The 17,043-nt window shown below is 37.7% G+C and overlaps 1 protein-coding gene across 1 annotated transcript in view; it reads right to left on the bottom strand.

The window, feature by feature from the left end:
• Positions 1 to 14,368, bottom strand: part of LOC139448162 (U2 snRNP-associated SURP motif-containing protein-like) — a 38,361-nt gene extending 23,993 nt beyond the window's left edge. Inside the window, exons 1-8 of the mRNA XM_071229681.1 lie at positions 14,299 to 14,368; positions 12,083 to 12,181; positions 11,531 to 11,687; positions 5,130 to 5,239; positions 3,819 to 3,892; positions 3,048 to 3,187; positions 1,851 to 1,933; positions 605 to 770 (exon numbers count right to left, since the gene is read on the bottom strand). Of these exons, the coding sequence (XP_071085782.1) occupies positions 605 to 770; positions 1,851 to 1,933; positions 3,048 to 3,187; positions 3,819 to 3,892; positions 5,130 to 5,239; positions 11,531 to 11,687; positions 12,083 to 12,181; positions 14,299 to 14,358 (889 nt within the window). The 5' untranslated portion in view covers positions 14,359 to 14,368. The remainder of the gene's footprint in view (positions 1 to 604; positions 771 to 1,850; positions 1,934 to 3,047; positions 3,188 to 3,818; positions 3,893 to 5,129; positions 5,240 to 11,530; positions 11,688 to 12,082; positions 12,182 to 14,298) is intronic.
• Between the last annotated feature and the right edge of the window lie 2,675 nt (positions 14,369 to 17,043).

Raw genomic sequence — 17,043 nt, 5'->3', positions numbered from 1 at the left:
AAACATACAGTACACTACACCTTTTTTTTAATTATTTACAGGAACCTGATTTTGCTTGCAAGGACCCTTAAAATTAATTATTGGGGGTCCCTGGACCCCCACTTTTGTAAGTCAAGGTAAAACCCTGGATCTTGTATTAATTCTAACATTTGTTTTTGGTTTTCACTGTGACTCCTACTGAAGTACTGAAACCGAAATTCAGCATGCTCAAGGTTAAGTAACGACGTGTTTTGTAACTGTTCCAAAGCAACAATTTATCCAAACAGACATTGTTTGATTGACTCATCTCCTCATCTTAGCTCTTTTAAGGTCTAAAAGTGGCAACCTGTAACACCTCATAAAGCAATTGTGTAAAAAATCCACAGCGGCCTGGATGAAAACAAGCAGTGGCCTAGATAACGAATGCCTCAATAGGGATGAAAATCGACATCTAACAAATAATTACAACACTGAAAGAAATTTGTTGAAATTCACATTTCAACCAAAGTCAGTGAAGCAAACTCTCCTAGCCTCCCAACAAGTTTCTGCAACAGGATCACAACAAACAAGTAACGCAAACAGAGAAATAATGAGCCAATGTAATCCTTGGTATTCTCCTACCCACCTCGTAGCGAGTTCATCGCTCGCTCTCCATCCTTCCTGTTCATGAAGGCAACAAATCCACAGTTTCGTCCCCGGGAACGCTCCTCTTCTGTGCGAGGCCACATGATCTTGATGCTTGCTAGAGGACCATACTTCCCAAATGTTTCACAAAGCTGTTGCTCTGTCATCTGAGGTCAAATTTTCACCACCAAGGCTTTTCATTAGCAAATGTAATACAATTCTCCATCCTTCAAATATTTAAGACTTTAACTGTAAATCAATTAGCTGTATGAAATAGTTATCGGGATCAATGAATATATTCAAAGGGATTCATTACATAGCATCACAAGGCTGGCCTTGCAAACAACCTGGATCAGATCAGATTTGTATTGCAGTTACACCATGTGTCAGCTTGATGTATAGTCTGGAAGGTAATTTAAGGTACTGACGTTTACTACAATATCTGAAAATCTATCGGACCTACTCCAATCAAAGTTGGTATGAGATTATTAAACAGTCATACATAACTGGATATTACATTTAAAGACAATCGGTGCATGAATAAAAAATATGTCTATTTAGCCATCACTATAATGCTACCCCTGCGTCACAGGGACATATGACACAGTTGAACCAATCAACTCAACAGGGTCACGGGAATCACGCACGCACGAATACGGTATTAGTGTTGGGCGTCTCAACATGCGTGATTTCAGTGCACCTTTCGAGTTGAGTTGATTGGTTCAACTGTGTCATATGGCCCTGTGACGCAGGGGTAGCATTATGCAGATGGCTGTTACAATGAATGCTCGTTCCACCCATGACGAACAGGTCTGGTTGTTGATGAAATATAGTGATAGCTGAATAGACAGATTTTTCATTCATGCACTGATTGTCTTTAAATGTAATATCCAGTTATGTAAGACTGTTTAATAATCTCATACCAACTTCAATTTCAGATATTGTAGTAAACGTCGGTACCTTAAATTACCTACCAGACTACAGTAGTAAAGCTGAAGTGATGCATCTGTTTACCACTGTGGGAAAGCACCGAGGGTATGTGGCCGACAAACCTTGAAACATACTAGGATTCGAACCCATGATCATAGGTTTCTGGCACACCCAAGGGAGGTGCTAAACAAATGTTTGACTGAAGAAACTGAATGTAGTATCTATACCTAGTATGTAGCTATCAATAACAAAAGTTTTACATGATTATGGATTCTGATAATAAAACTCATTTTGAACATGCATCCATGTTATCTTACCTTTGGACATATGTTGCCCACATAGATGTTGGTTGTGTTCTCATCTCCCGGGTCAAATGATCCAATTCCCCCTGCTCGGTCTCCTGAATCAACAATCACAGTAGCGTACCTTTATATATATACTAACAAGAAATACTCGAAATATATGACCAAAAGTTTTGTCTCAACTACTGGTCGAAAGCTTGAATCAAGGTTGATATTTAAGAATAGACTTCAATAATTTCTGCATTTATGATGGTATTGACATAATAAAAAGCGCAAGCACATTGTGTAAATATGTGTAGCAGATTCATACAAAGTTCATACATCGCTTTTTACATTTATAACCCCATAAATGCAAACACATATTGAAGTCAATTCTCATAAATAAGTATGTCAACAATAATAACTTCACAGACTGCTTATTAAAATCATAAATAAAAACACAAATAGCTGAAGACAACAATGCAAAATCAGTGACATCGTTCAGTGCAATAATTTAACACAAGCCCAATGATCCATGATGTCGGGAAAGGACATGCTATTCTCATTAAAACAGAGCTTTGTTCTCGATACCACTAAACAAAAATCTGAGGACATACCATTACGGGTCACGTCAGAACAACCTTTTGTTAACTTTGTTCGACCAATGAAATGACTAACTAGCTTTATGGCGCTTGTTTCAAACTGGTGACTTCCATTCCAACCTAGGCTTTAGGAAAATATTGATTTGAACTTTGAAAACTACTAGATGGCCAATATTGTATGGCAGTACATTCCATGGGCTATGGCAAGTCTCTTCTATTTCAAATGGTTATCACATTGAAGCAAGAGATAGATGTACAGCTTGTATCTTTTGTTTGTAATGCCTTAATTTTTTAACCTATTAGAAGTTGCATGATTAGAAAACACATTCCAACTGTCAGCTTCCCGATCCAGTAAGTGATGCTCTGATTGGTCAAATGAAAGGTCCTTCTGACGTGACCCATAATGGGATGTCCTCAAATCTTTGTTTTGTGGTAGCAAGAACTAAAATATATTTTAAGGAGATTGGAGGACACGCCGTCGACCAAGTTACCGAGTCTGACCACCCAATTCATTTGGTCGCCTCTTACTACCAGCATTGGTTAGAGACCTATTCTAACCCAAAATCCCCAGAGGGACTTTGATGAATGGATTTAAGGTCAAGTTCTACACAGCCAGGTGAAGTCTACCTACCGGGCCCACGTAGTGAAGCAGGTCCTATGTCCATGGGATCAAGAAAGGGGGAAATTTTGGTGTCGATGTCCGGCAAATCAACACCTGAATCTCTCAACACTTTCTTTAGTTTGTGTCGCTCTTGTCTTTCTTCTTGAATCCTGCAAGTTGTGAAGTCAGGGTGAATTTTTATATTCAGTAGTTTCAACCAGTTGAACAATAGTGGGCCCTGTTCAACACAGCGACAATTTCTCTTTAGCTATTGTAACTCCCACAGTTTACCATTGATGGCTGGCAGCACGAGGCTGGCTGTGAGGTAGTGAGACCTGGCTTCAAACATCAAACAACTCAACATATTTGCACAAGTTGACATTTTCATCAGCCTAAAACATGTTTTTTATCGAGGCTGTTTCCATGTTTTCGGCAGCATGCTCTAAGATTTACAATGACGTTTCTTATTTTTGTGGTTACGATCTTATTGTTTTATGTTGGGGATTCATTGTGAACTGTAGAAAAGAAAAATCTTTATTGCAGACCATCAGTTTTAGAAACCATTATCAACTTTCAAGTGTAATTGTTCTTTAAGTAAAAAAAACTCAAAACAATCTTCTGGAGTAGACAAGAGTTGAGGTGAGCCAAGGTGAGGTGAAATAGGGTTTAATGTTGCGTCCCAAGATTCTTGTAATAAGGGGGTCACAAATGTGGTCAAATAGATAAGACACCAGCATGGATTTAATAAACAGCCATTAAGAATCTGATGATGATCAATGCAACGTCCTTCCTACAACTCACTGTTTCAATTCCTCCTTGAAGAGTTCCAGATTGCTTTTCTTCTTCTCATCTCCTCTTTTCTTTTTGTTAGAATTCTGTGAAACAAACGCAAAGATCAAAAGATGAAACTATACAGAAAACATGAGTGACCAAACGCCGGCTATATTTATTGTCCGACTTCCAATGGGCTTTGCAAATTGTACCAATGTGCGGAAAGAAATTTTTATCAAGGACGTAACATGCTTCTGTTCAAGTATGGTAGTACAATACCTGGCACACCCTGGCCAGGCCTCAGTTGACTTGAGTGAGTGAGTCGGGTTTAACGCCGCTTTTAACAGTATTCCAGTTATATCGCAGCATGTCAGCTTAATGTGGGAGGAAAGCCTGAAGTGATGCAGGTCTCAGACGTTTACCACTTCGGTGAAACCCACGAGCACGGGTATGGTGCTGACAAACCTAAAAACATAATCGGGGCAAACCGGGATTCGAACCACAATCATGGGTTTCTGGCGTGCCCAAGGGACACAGCAAATCGCGGCGCCTTAGACGACTGGGCTACCGGTGCCCCCTCACTTGACTTGAATGTAGGGATATGTTACAGGGAGTGCTAATGTACCGCCACCAGAGTCCTTGATCATCCAGTGTACTTTATATCCACTGTATTGTGATCACTACCCCATTCACTACCCCGTGCAAAGTAACCTACACGACATGATCACATGACTACCCATTCCACATCATTCGCGTTCTTTGATCTGACAGGCTAGAGGAGCTGTTATGCAGGGATGGTCAGTAGGGCATAGAGTATGCGAGTCTATAAATATACAATTTAATGTGACATTTATAAAATTTTAAACTTATCCTATCTCACACTCTGCATTTATCCCACGGTTGGACAGTGGGATGCAGATACCCCAGCCTGTAGAGACAGTGAGATGTACACAAGGAAGCTGGTGCAAGTGAAATAATCCATAACACTGTCTAGTGTCATAAATAGAGTGAGTGAGTTTGATTTTACGCCGCTTTTAGCAATATTCCAGCAATATCACGGCGAGGGACACCAGAAATGGGATTCACACATTGTACCCATGTCGGGAATCGAACCCGGGTCTTCGGCGTGACGAGCGAACGCTTTAACCACTAGGCTACCCGACCGCCCTCATAAATAGAACTACAGTAGAACATGGATATAGCGAACTTCAAGGGACCGGATAAATCAGTTTGTTATATACATTATTCCTTATAGGAAGACATGCAGTGTGAGTTAAGAGTGAGTTTTAAGCATTCTGGTGCTTAAGCATGCACAGATTTAGCTAACAGACTACAAATTACCGGTTTATCATCTTCTTTCCTCGTCTCCTTCACAGACTGGAATGTTGCAGCTAGCTCGGCTAGCTTGGACGTGGGCTTATACAGACGGTTTTTGTCAGGTCTGGAGTCTCCTGGAAATACACAATATAACCAAAGTTCAAGAAACACTCACAAAGCCAAGCAGTTTATGTTATTCTTCAATGTACTCTGAATACAGGAGTGAAAGACATCAGGATGAATGCAAAAGAAAGGTATGCCGCAGTCAGCAAATATATTCAAGCAACATAATCATGATAATGGATGCCTTTAAACATTGGTTAATGATCAAGCCTGGATTTAGCAAATAATAAAGCTGCTTATCGCCCGAGATCTTGTGATATGATACGTATCATGGTATGGATAAATGATACCACTGGTATCATGATACACCACAACAAATAGTAAGAGATAATAAAATGACAAAAATACAACTATAAAACATTTTGCTTGAGACATATATTTATTATTGTAAAAACAAGAAAGAAGTGAGCAAAGCTCACATACCCCCGTTATCCCCACTGGTCAACAACAAATAGTAAATACTTTGTTAATTAATGAAATATTTCTAACTGATTTTAACTTCAATGTTTTAAAAACTAAGATTGAGTTCCAGTGACAATTGACCCCCCATCCCCCACCCCCTCCCAAATCTCCCATGTTACCAGTGTTGACTACGAAGAAGTAGATCACCATGAACACCTTTGAATAAAAATTTGATTGAGGAGTTACATAAGAAGAATTATCAAAAAAAACAAAAATTGTTGATATAAAAACACAAAAAAATGGAACAATATCACTTAACCTTTAGCCTGCTGAATTATTTTCACACTTCTTACCCCTGCCTGCTGGATTAATTTTAGCATAAGGCGCTCTAAAGAGGGTGGGTGATTTCAAACAGTCGGTGCCTCATTAAACAAGGGCCAATTGAAGAAATATTTTGCACATTTATTCCTGATAGAAAACTACACAATTCTATATAAAAATATCCTGGTGTTTTCAATCATACCAAGGTTAAGACCAAAGCGAACACAAAATTTGTTAATTTTCTTGAACTTACCTGAATTGCGTTATTGAAGGTGGTTTGCATTTCATGCTAGAAACCCTCTAATATCGTAACATTTTTGCAAATTGATTTCAATAATCATATCTCCGATATCATAATTTCAATTGAGTAAAAATTCGGGATTTATAATCGGCATATATCAGCGCGATGGTAAATTATGAACCATTTCAGTGAATTTATTATCTAAACGTTAAACAGAAAAATAACTTAATTTTCGAGGTCATCATGTCGGTTGCAGAAATACGAATATTCGGGTTAATCTGACGTGTCATGTTATAAAATTTGCAGGAAACAATTAATGACTTATAAATATTCACTAATCCTAATTTCAAGCGTTTTGGTTGAATATTTACGATATACAAAAATAAACAACCCGTGTCATGATGCTAGCAGACGTCCTAAAATCAAACATGGCGCGCTTCGCCCGACCTCCGCATAACTTATTGCTATTTTAATATCAACAAAGTTTACATTGCCTTTATAAATATAACTTGGCGAAAGTTGACGATCTTCTCAATCGAAGAATGTTTTATTCGTCATATTCCAATAAATATGACGAGAGAGAAATGAAAATAAAGATCGTGAATTCTGACAGCACTATTTCAATTAGTGCAAAGGTCACCGGATGTGATGTCTCAGACAGGGGTAGTCTGCTGATAAGCTTTCGAAACAAAACAATTACAGTAAAATTTGAAATAGTTCGCCTATCACATAGAGCAAAAATATAAGTCGATACACAGTATCAGTAATCACCACTAACATGAAATAAAAATGTGACTTTGACGATATAATTCGCGTATTAGTTAATCCGTTTGACCTTGCATGCTCCCGTGACCCGGAAACGGTAGACGATAAATCAACATGCCACATGCAAGTTTCTCGGTATCTTTTATTTGAACTTCTGTTGATATTTAAGAATCACCATTCAATGTTGTGAATATAAATGGGACATGATTCATATTTCTGCGATGTACATGCTGATAAGTTTCACTACAACAAGTGTATCCCACGTAATACGTCTATGGATATCGTCGATCAGCAAGATCACCCTCAACAACAGGTGCGCGAAAATGGGCTTGACAAAACGTGTTTCAAAATAACATCCCCGCGTTGCTGAAAATGATAGGGTATATGTAAGCAATAAAATTCTACGTACATATTTTCGGTGTTAGTTCCACATTACATTTAGGATAGTTTTCCTTTCGGGAATACATTCATAGATTCTAGCATGATTTTAGAACAGTTTCACGAAGGATTTCTAAATTTATTCCAAAAATATGAAGACCACCATGATTGCGCATTGATGATAGATTTGTAATTGTTTAATTATTTACAGCTTTTTACAGGTTTTAAAATTTTAAGTTATATTTAATAGTTATTTTTCCCACAATGATGGTGTGTGGGGACAGTAAATATTAGTCTTTGCATCAGCACAGTGTAACTGATCAAACTTCAATTATTATCTTTAGTTTAAACATATTTATTCAACAATTATTATCTTGCACTCTGAAAATCAACTATGTGAATAAGTAACTCTCTGATGTCATCATTTTAATTTTAGTATTCCATGAATAATGATTAAATCAGATCCTTAACATATACATACTAAACTCATATGGACATTAATTTTGCGCATTATGTGGTTTGTTACCAAATAAAACAATTCTGAAATATAATTTAATAGGAATTAATTTAATTTAATTACAGTAACAGTACTTGTAACAGTACATGACATTTGTGTTTGTTTAATCACAAGAACCATGGTGGCACATAAGCTGGTTAGTTTGCCATAGGTTTCTTAGAAAATGCTATCTCAGTCTTCTGGTTGGAATGAAAAGAAACATGCCTGTGTACATGTTTACCCTTGCCAAATGTATTTTTTCCAGTCAGCCAATCCATTACTTTTGTTCACCTTATGTGGTCTATTTTATACATACAGGTACTGCTTCCAAACTGTTTTTTCTTTGTATGCAATCACAGTATCACAACTTCCTCAGCTGGTGTGTATAAAAGTTCCCCTGTCATCATGAAAAAAGAATTATAAAGGAAAGTCATATTTTCATTCAAAAACATATCTGTCTTTCCTTGAATACTCTTTGTCTAAGTGCCAGAAATGTAAGTATCATAAAAAAATTAAAAAAAGATTTTCATAAGGACTTTTCTTAGATAGACCTAGATCTAAGTCAAACCATGTGACTAGTTAGGTAGAATTATAACCTTATAAGCCCTCATTTCTGAGGTGTCCATATTTTTCACATTTTTAGGACTAAACGTGATCCGTGTAGATCTGCCTGTTTTGTTATGTAAAACAAATTCTTGTCTTAAAAAATGAGAAAAGGAATCATTCAGACGAATTTTTTTTATCCCATTGATTCACGAAAATCAGTTGAAATGTACAGTGGTGACTTTGGCACCCAAAATTTCTAGTAATTTGTTACCCAAATGGGTATGTGATTTTGTAGATCTACCTAGAATTATTTCAAAGATATACATTAATTTGGTGTCTTAAACTTAACATAATATCACTTTCCTATCAAAACAATTCATTCTAACTTAGGTTTAACCAACTTAACTGGCCTCTCCTTCAGTGACAAGACGTCAATTTTCTCTCAAAACTAAACAATCAATTTCAAGGATCACAGTCATAATCATATTTGGAACTTGATGAAATATTTTATTATGTGTTCTGTTCATCTACATTAAAACATAAATATAATTATAGATCTATTGTCTTATTTTCTTAGGTACAAATTCACAAAGTATTTTGGGTACAATTTAATTTGTTTTGGGTACAAAATCACACATATATATAAATAGGAGCCTAGAATCTCTATATATTTACACTACCTCGTTGTGTACCAAAATGTTATCGGTTCAGAGGACGGGAGGTTCTCAGAAAGTTTTCAACAACATCTTTAATATTTAAATTGTTCTTTTTGTAATGTTAGACCAATAACAATATTATGTTATTATTATGGCATACCAATACGTTGGATCGCTCTCCGTTGCGCTCGTTTATAGAAAATATTTTAAAATTAAAATCATCGAGCGTGAAATCCATTACGGTTTCGGATTTAGACTTACACATTTTATGGCGACAATCACGAAGAAATATGAAACAAATAAGAGTGAAGACTGCTCTCCAGATCAATAAATAGTAAATAGTTGACGAAAAATAGTAAATTATGTATTTTCTTTTGAATTTGAATCTATTTCGGAATTTCTTTATGATAGCTTACCAACTTTTGCATATTTTGCTTCCATGTGTCACATGCTGTACGTGCTTCCGGTTTCAGAAATGATAGCTAAAATTGCAAGTACTTTGATTATTTCTCGTAAAATGCATTATGTTGCTATTGAATGGTTTACCTAGAATGTATATCAGTTCAGATTTTGCGTATCATCCAATATTTGTCGTTTTTCGCAGTGTTTGTTGACTTTGTTCGACTCAACAAATCGCGAGTTAGGCCACGCCCAAACGTATCACTGACGTTTGTCGGCTTGGCAATGTGTCGGAAAGTTTATCAAACGAAATCATTTGCAAACTCTTTAAAAATGAAATTCTTTTTACAAAGATTTATACATGCGTGTCAATAATTCTAGAAAATTAAGTTAGATGTAACAAAATGATTGTAATAGTCTAACGGGATAACTATGCATGTGGAGTTGTTTGTTTACCGCCGTTGCCATGATCGTACAAGTTCCATCCAATCGATGATGTTACGATTCAGATTGTTTTTGTTTACAATTAATTACACCGAAAGTTGCTAATTTTTAGAAATAAAGGAACATGAGTGTTTTCCTTTCGTCAGCAAACACAAAATTATGATCGAATAGGAAAAATGATGAAATTATAAAGAAAATATCGGACTGCATGCCGCTCAACGTGAAGTGCCAAAAGTCAACAATGGCCGTTCCTGGTAGATGTGTGCCGAGAAGTTTGGCCGAAACTTTTTTAACTCGCGATATTTTCTTTTTGAGGTAAATAAATGACTGAACGTTTTGATATTGAGCAAGCTGAGCATTTATGCATGTCATACGTAATTTAAATGTTACGCAAAGCCTTCTTGGTAAATAGATATGGCGAGTTTTATTTTGGGGTGTTGTTATGCTATTCGCCTGTCGAATGGGTTCGACATCAGATGCACGGGGATGGACACCTCTGTCGAATGGGTTCGACGTTAGCGTGCAGAGCTTTAAGAAAATCAATAAATTAATATTTTCCATCTAGCCTTAACAGATATGGTAAAGAATGCACAATTTCAAACTACCACAAAGCACAAATACTTATGATGATCTACATGTGTGGAAACAATTTTGGAAAATATATTAGCTATACAAAACCAGTCATCAAAATTTCTAAATGCCATCATGTTTCCATGAAAACAGCAAAAGACAATACTTTCAGAATCTTATAAAAGATTAAAAAACAATCATAGCGGTTAATGTAGCAAGTTTGCTGAAGCTAGGATACATAATATTGTAAACATGGATCGTACAAAAACTCTACCCAAAATTTATGTTTCACCATGATTCCATGGAAACGGCAAAAATAAAAAAATTCAGAATCTTCAAACTAGCAAAAGGCACAAGTACTCATTGTGGTAAATGTGTGTAGCAAGTTTGGTGAAGCTAGGGTGTATAGTTAAAGAGATATAGGCCGTACAAAACACCCACCCTAAAAGTTTAAGTTTCTTACTGTTTCCATGGAAACGGCAAAAATTAAAAAGTTCAGAATCTTCAAACTAGCAAAAGGCACAAGTACCCATTGTGGTAAATGTGTGAAGCAAGTTTGGTGAAGCTACGGTGCATGGTTAAAAAGTTATGGGCCGTACAAAAGCTTGGACGGAAGGACGACGAACGGAACGATATATACCCCCGATTTACTTCGTAAACGGGGGTATAAAAATATAATTACTGATAACAACAATCTGCATACAACCTTTTTTCCTGTTTTGAGGACTTTTCAAACCTAAATTTGGCTCGAACTGAAGACCTAAATACAGCAGGTGCATTCACTATTACCATCATGTCCTTGTGTTCCATCATGCTTACAGGTGGCGCTATGCTACTTCCGCGATACTCCATCAATTGATGTTCTATTCACAGCGTATCGCGATCTAACCAACATGTGTTCCCAAGTATTGATGATAACATAGGTATCAGTGAATCGTTACAGGGCCCCTTGAATATTGACTTTTGACATTAGGGCTATAACAAGTACCCTAGGACTTCCGTGCTTTTTTACGAAAAGTGTTGTTGATTTTTCAAAACACAGAATGACATGTAATCAGCCTAAATGACTGGAGAATATATTTACCCGAGTTGTTTCTTTGAGTTCTTGGGTTGCCACTAAAAGGTCTGTCAGCATTGACAGTTTCTCCCTTGACCCACATCTTCGTGCCTGCATGTTTATGTGCTTCATCAAAGGAAGCAACAAACTCCTCATACACCTGTGCTGTGGCTTCTGCATCTTGCTGCAAGCAGTTACATTTAATATGTAAACATTCGGGCTGCAATGAATACACTATGATTCACTGAATACACGAGTGCCTCATAACAGCCCTGGTAAACATCAGTTGTTTCTGCAGTTTTCTTCATCTTAATCTTGTGTGATAAACTCCCAAAATCCCAAATACTTCGCTGTTCATGCTTGTGACATGTGTAACTCATATTCTGCCCTTGAATAAAGGGTACAAGGTGCTGTCTCTACCATGTCTATATTATCATGATTAAGACATATCAAATAACATTACAATAACTTTCTCACTCAGACCCAACAAAGTAGCATTTTCATAATCTGAAACTATAAAAAAAGAAAACAATGTAGAAAGTAAACACCATTCTACGAAAATTTGAATATTGTCATTACCTTTTTCCTCATTTCATCTATTTCCTTTTTTGACAGGGATTGTTTTCCAAGGTTCATAGTCCCCACCTCGAAAGCTTTCAACTTGCTCTCGGAGATGGTCTGAAAATTAGAACAGCATTACAACAACAAAGATCAAATATTGACCTGAGTGAGCATGTCAGCTTTATGTTGGAGTGAGTGTGTACGGTTTTATGCTGCTTTTAGCAATATTCCAGCAATATCACGGCTGGGGTCACCCAAAATGGGCTTGACACATTGTACCCATCTTGGGAATTGAACCAAGGTCTTCGAGCGAATGCTTTAACCACTAGGCTACCTGACCGCTCTGCTTTAAGTTGAAGGAAAACCCTGGCCCACCTTTAGAATACAGTACCACAAACTTTTCAATATGTGACAATACCCTGTGACGTAATTTGTAGTATTTTGTTGCAAGTCACACTGGTGAAACTATGCCCTGTGACGTCAGGGGTCATCGAGTGTGCATAAGCTCCTCCCAGTGATCTATCATCTCTACACGCAAGTCATTTAATACGCCCAGCGGTGTTGAGAGTTTTGAATATTTGTTTACCAAATACAGACTGCGGCGGTGCATTTTATAGCAAGCGCTAGTGTACGAAAGCACTTCTATCATGTTTATTATTTATATATTTTTTTCCCATTTTTCTCGTAATTCATGTTGCTAAAATGGTCACAAATGGGAACTAATATACATATATTATTTTTTCGGTTCATTAATTTTCATTATCATGCACAAGAATGCATTTTCAGTTTACATAGAAAGACCATGTTAAAATATTGGCGCTGAACACATCCAAATGTTGCCAGTGTTGGGATAGGTATTTCGAACTCTATCCTTAGCCCTTGGATCCCATAACAATCAATCACCCTTTTACGATCATTAGGGTTAGGTACCGGTTTAGTGGCTATTAAATTACCCCTAACTCTATCCTTAGCCCTTGGATTCCCTTTACGATCAATCATCCCCTTGCGATCATGAGCGGCTCCTAATATTCTTCACACAAAAACGTCGAGTAAAAAGGATGAAATGGTTTTGTGTCAAATAATTTACCTACTGCAAAATGTCCTGGAACATTCACACAAGCCACTTTAACTGGCTACATTTTTTCAGTACTGATTCAAAAGTGAACTCACAGTTGTGTCGTCACAAGCCATGCTCATGCCTCCCTCATTCCTTACTAATATCCACATCATCCTTACAGTGTTCCCTACCAGACTTTTCTGTCACAAAATCCAGCTGTCGAATTATTAAATACCATGCATCTCCGCGAGTTCAACGTCTGACGCCTGGAGACGTTTTCAGGTCGCGCCATATACCTCATTCCTCACCACTCGTTATCTTGTAAATTACGGAATGGGACGAGTGTGCCAAATGGCATCGGGATCATTCTTAAGTGTCCGTAGACTAAAGTCAAGAGACACCATGGCTACCCGTAACCTTCGTAAGTGTCTGTCACCTATTCTACCCTTTTCGTTCAGTTCCGTAACGTCGTAGGCATGACAAGGTAAATTTGCACTTTGTTCCACAGTGTGGACGTTGTTCAGTCGGTTAGCTGTCGGGCTAACAATCCAAAGGTCGCGAGTGCGCGTCCGAATCATTCTAACAAAAACTGCTTGTCTTTGAGACATGTGACCTACGGCAGAATTCGTCCTCACGAGAAGTTGTGATACTGTATTCTAAAGGTGCTCCCCATTTCCCAGCAAATCAAGACCTACAGAATCCTGTAACACGCTTACTGATTTTGCTGATATAGTTACAGTCTTATTTAATGCACTTGGTATATAATTAAGCTACCATTGAGTTCGAACACACCTAGCCAACTCACCTAAATTTCGTTTGTAAATTGCACATGCTAACTGGATTTAATTGCAAGTTTTACTTTTAGGTATACTGAAGTCCTTCTGAGAATATAAGATATCTCAAAATGTTGACTGTAATAACATATTATCTATTATCTTATTGTTTTAGAAATGTGAATATAATGAGCTTTACCTATGTTCGATTAAACACTACCTAGAGAAAATACTGGGTCACCACGATATGAGTGTCAGTAAACAACGTGACCCAGTGTAGGCCATATCATGTTATCTCTTGACACGTGAAACTGCGGTATAATTGCAGTTCAACCATCATCACATTGAAGGAACAAGCTATCATCTTCCTTGAAAATAATGTGAAATTGTGTAATTACTCATACCTTTGCAGAACCAGGGGCTAAACGGCTCCCTTTCAGGCCCCATGGTAATTTGTTCGCCATTTTGTCTAGCGTTCGTACGGATATTGCCGAAAGGTACCGGAAAATCACGAATAGTTTCAAAGGGCGATAATCACATGACATCTGACAATGCATACCGAAAGATATTTTTAACTGTAGCTTCTATTTAAGTCCATTGCTGAGCTCTTATTGTTGTGTGAAGTAACTTGATTAAATAAACATTGTTTCTGTTCAAACGAGAAAATAATACGAGACAAAAGAAGCAGTCAGCGTTAGCTTTTATTTTGTTTTGTTGTCATCAATAGTTCAGCTATATGACGGCAGCTTTATGCAGCTTTAGTAATATATGGTTATATAATCCCGGGACACCATTCCTTCACTCAATGAGAATATTCAGGAAATCCAGTGACTACAGCATTCAAACGTCAATGACTCTCCTTTTCTTTAATTAAGTAAACGAATAAAGCATGCGCGACTGACAAATTAAAACGCATGCGTGCGTGCGCGAGTGTGGTGCTTTAAAAGTTCCTCACTGAAGCATTTTGTAGAATGCAGTGCTACTGAACTTGACCGAAACTCCGTGGGAAGCCGGAATAGAACTTGTTCACAGTAATCCGTATATCATGTGGTCAGGGTCGGCGACAGAACCAAGGTCGTGGTACCCCGATGGCGCGCCACCTTCAAATCTCATTAAAATCAGATCTTAGTTTTCGCTACCGCTAACCAGAGAGCTGAGGACATCCCATAACGGGTCACGTCAGAACGACCTTTCGATAACATTGACCGACCAATGAAATGACTGACAAGAAATCGACATTTGCCAATCAGAAGGCAGCTATCTCGAGCTTTACGGCACTAGTTTCAAACTGGCGACTACGTTTCGAAACATATTTTGACGTATTCTCGATTTAAGAAAAATAAAAATGACCAAAACTACATTCTGGAATGGCTTATGTATGACCTAGATTGTATGGATATAATCATAAAACCCGTAACTGTCGTTCGGAATACCCCGTGTTAAACATTTCGGGGTTGCATTATTAGGAAACACATTCCGACTGTCACTTTCGGGATCTGGTAAGCGACGCTCTCATTGGTCGGATGAAACTTTGAAAGGTCGTTCTGACGTGACCCCTAATGGGATGTCCTCGCATCTTTGTTTAGCGGTAGCGAGAACTAAGATCCGATTTTAATGAGATTGCGACGCCTTGCTCTTAACAGCAGCCAATGCTATTTTCTTGTCCTGATTGCCGCATTTAAATGTCGGTTTCACATATCCTCAATATTACTGACTGTGGCGTTGAATAACAATCGTGTTCTCAAAAAAAAAGAAGAAGTTGTTCTCATGTTGGCCTTCCCGTAGGTCTGTACTCAATGCCGGTCCCAAGAGCCCAATAACGAGGCAGTGAGTGAAGATTTAACGTAACATTGTTACGGTCATATAATAACGACCGACCAATGATTGATTGTTTGTTGTTTAACGCGGCACACTTCAAGCGAATATAAACCTATCCTGCACCGATGACCCAAGAACAAGGGTAACTGGGCTAGCTTGTTCATGTTCATGAAAATATATAACGAAATAAAAAAGGTTTTAAGATGTATATATACAAAATAATACGTACAAAATAGCCATATTCTATATCCAAACTACAATCAATTTTCGTACAGGTATGTAAAAAGTATATGCATTCAACTTACCTCGACACTCGTCTCCTCCTCCTCGATCACCCCCAACCCCTACACAGTGACACATGACTACCTCCCCCCCCACCCCCCCCCCCGGTCGAGCTCCCCCCTCATCACACAACTGATATACCCTGGGGCTACCTCTGCACCGACCCCCGCCATCCCCTCACTCCAACTGACACCAAACTTATTCAGGATGAAATTTCATATCTGCTTCCATCTCAGTTTGGCCAGAAACAGAGGCATGGATTCTTACTTGCTGGAATTTAGAGTCCAGTATATCCCTGGTACACGCTCACGGGCTGGGCTTGTAATAAAACCGACGTTATGTTATTTATGTAAGTAATGTTTTGAAATTTGAAAATCTGATGAATACTCAAAGAAATCGATTATAAAAATATCCAAATAATGATTAGCTTTTCCGCGCTTTCATTTTCAACTGATAATATATTCTTTAAGGCCAAGGTGCGACGATATATGAAAACCATGGTCACGGGTATGCTGCTGACATACAAAGTATCATAATCAGTGCGAATCTGGAATTCGAACCCTCTATATAGATGAGCGGATCCAGGTACGCCTAAAGGACGCAACTCTACAGAGCAAATTACGACGCCTACTACTAACCGCTGCTCCCTTATATATTTTCATTGGTATATTGTATAATTTTATATTGTTCATGATTGTTAATCTGTCATACAGACCCTCAAACAAATATATCCAATACAGCCCTTGCAAGTCTATAATGTTTGGCAAGTCTAGATTACTAGATTTTAATATATTTTATAACTATAATTTAACAACTGTTATTTTGTTATTTCTGTATGATATGTTCATTTTAGAGACTAGATGTCTTATATCGCTTTAAGCATTATTTTGGCAAATCGCGGCATCGACTCATCATTATGAAGATAATATCGAAACACTAATTTTAAGCCTCCATATCCTAAATGGTATATAATTTTTGTTTGTTATTTAACGCCACATTCAGCAGTATTCCAGCTACATGACGGCGGTCTGTAAGTAATCGAGTCTTGA

Source organism: Haliotis cracherodii, unplaced genomic scaffold (genome assembly GCF_022045235.1).
Source record: "Haliotis cracherodii isolate W230 unplaced genomic scaffold, xgHalCrac1.p SCAF_7, whole genome shotgun sequence".
Lineage (NCBI taxonomy): Eukaryota > Metazoa > Mollusca > Gastropoda > Lepetellida > Haliotidae > Haliotis > Haliotis cracherodii.
Note: the sequence above shows the minus strand (reverse complement) of the source record. Positions and strands in the feature narration are given on the sequence as shown.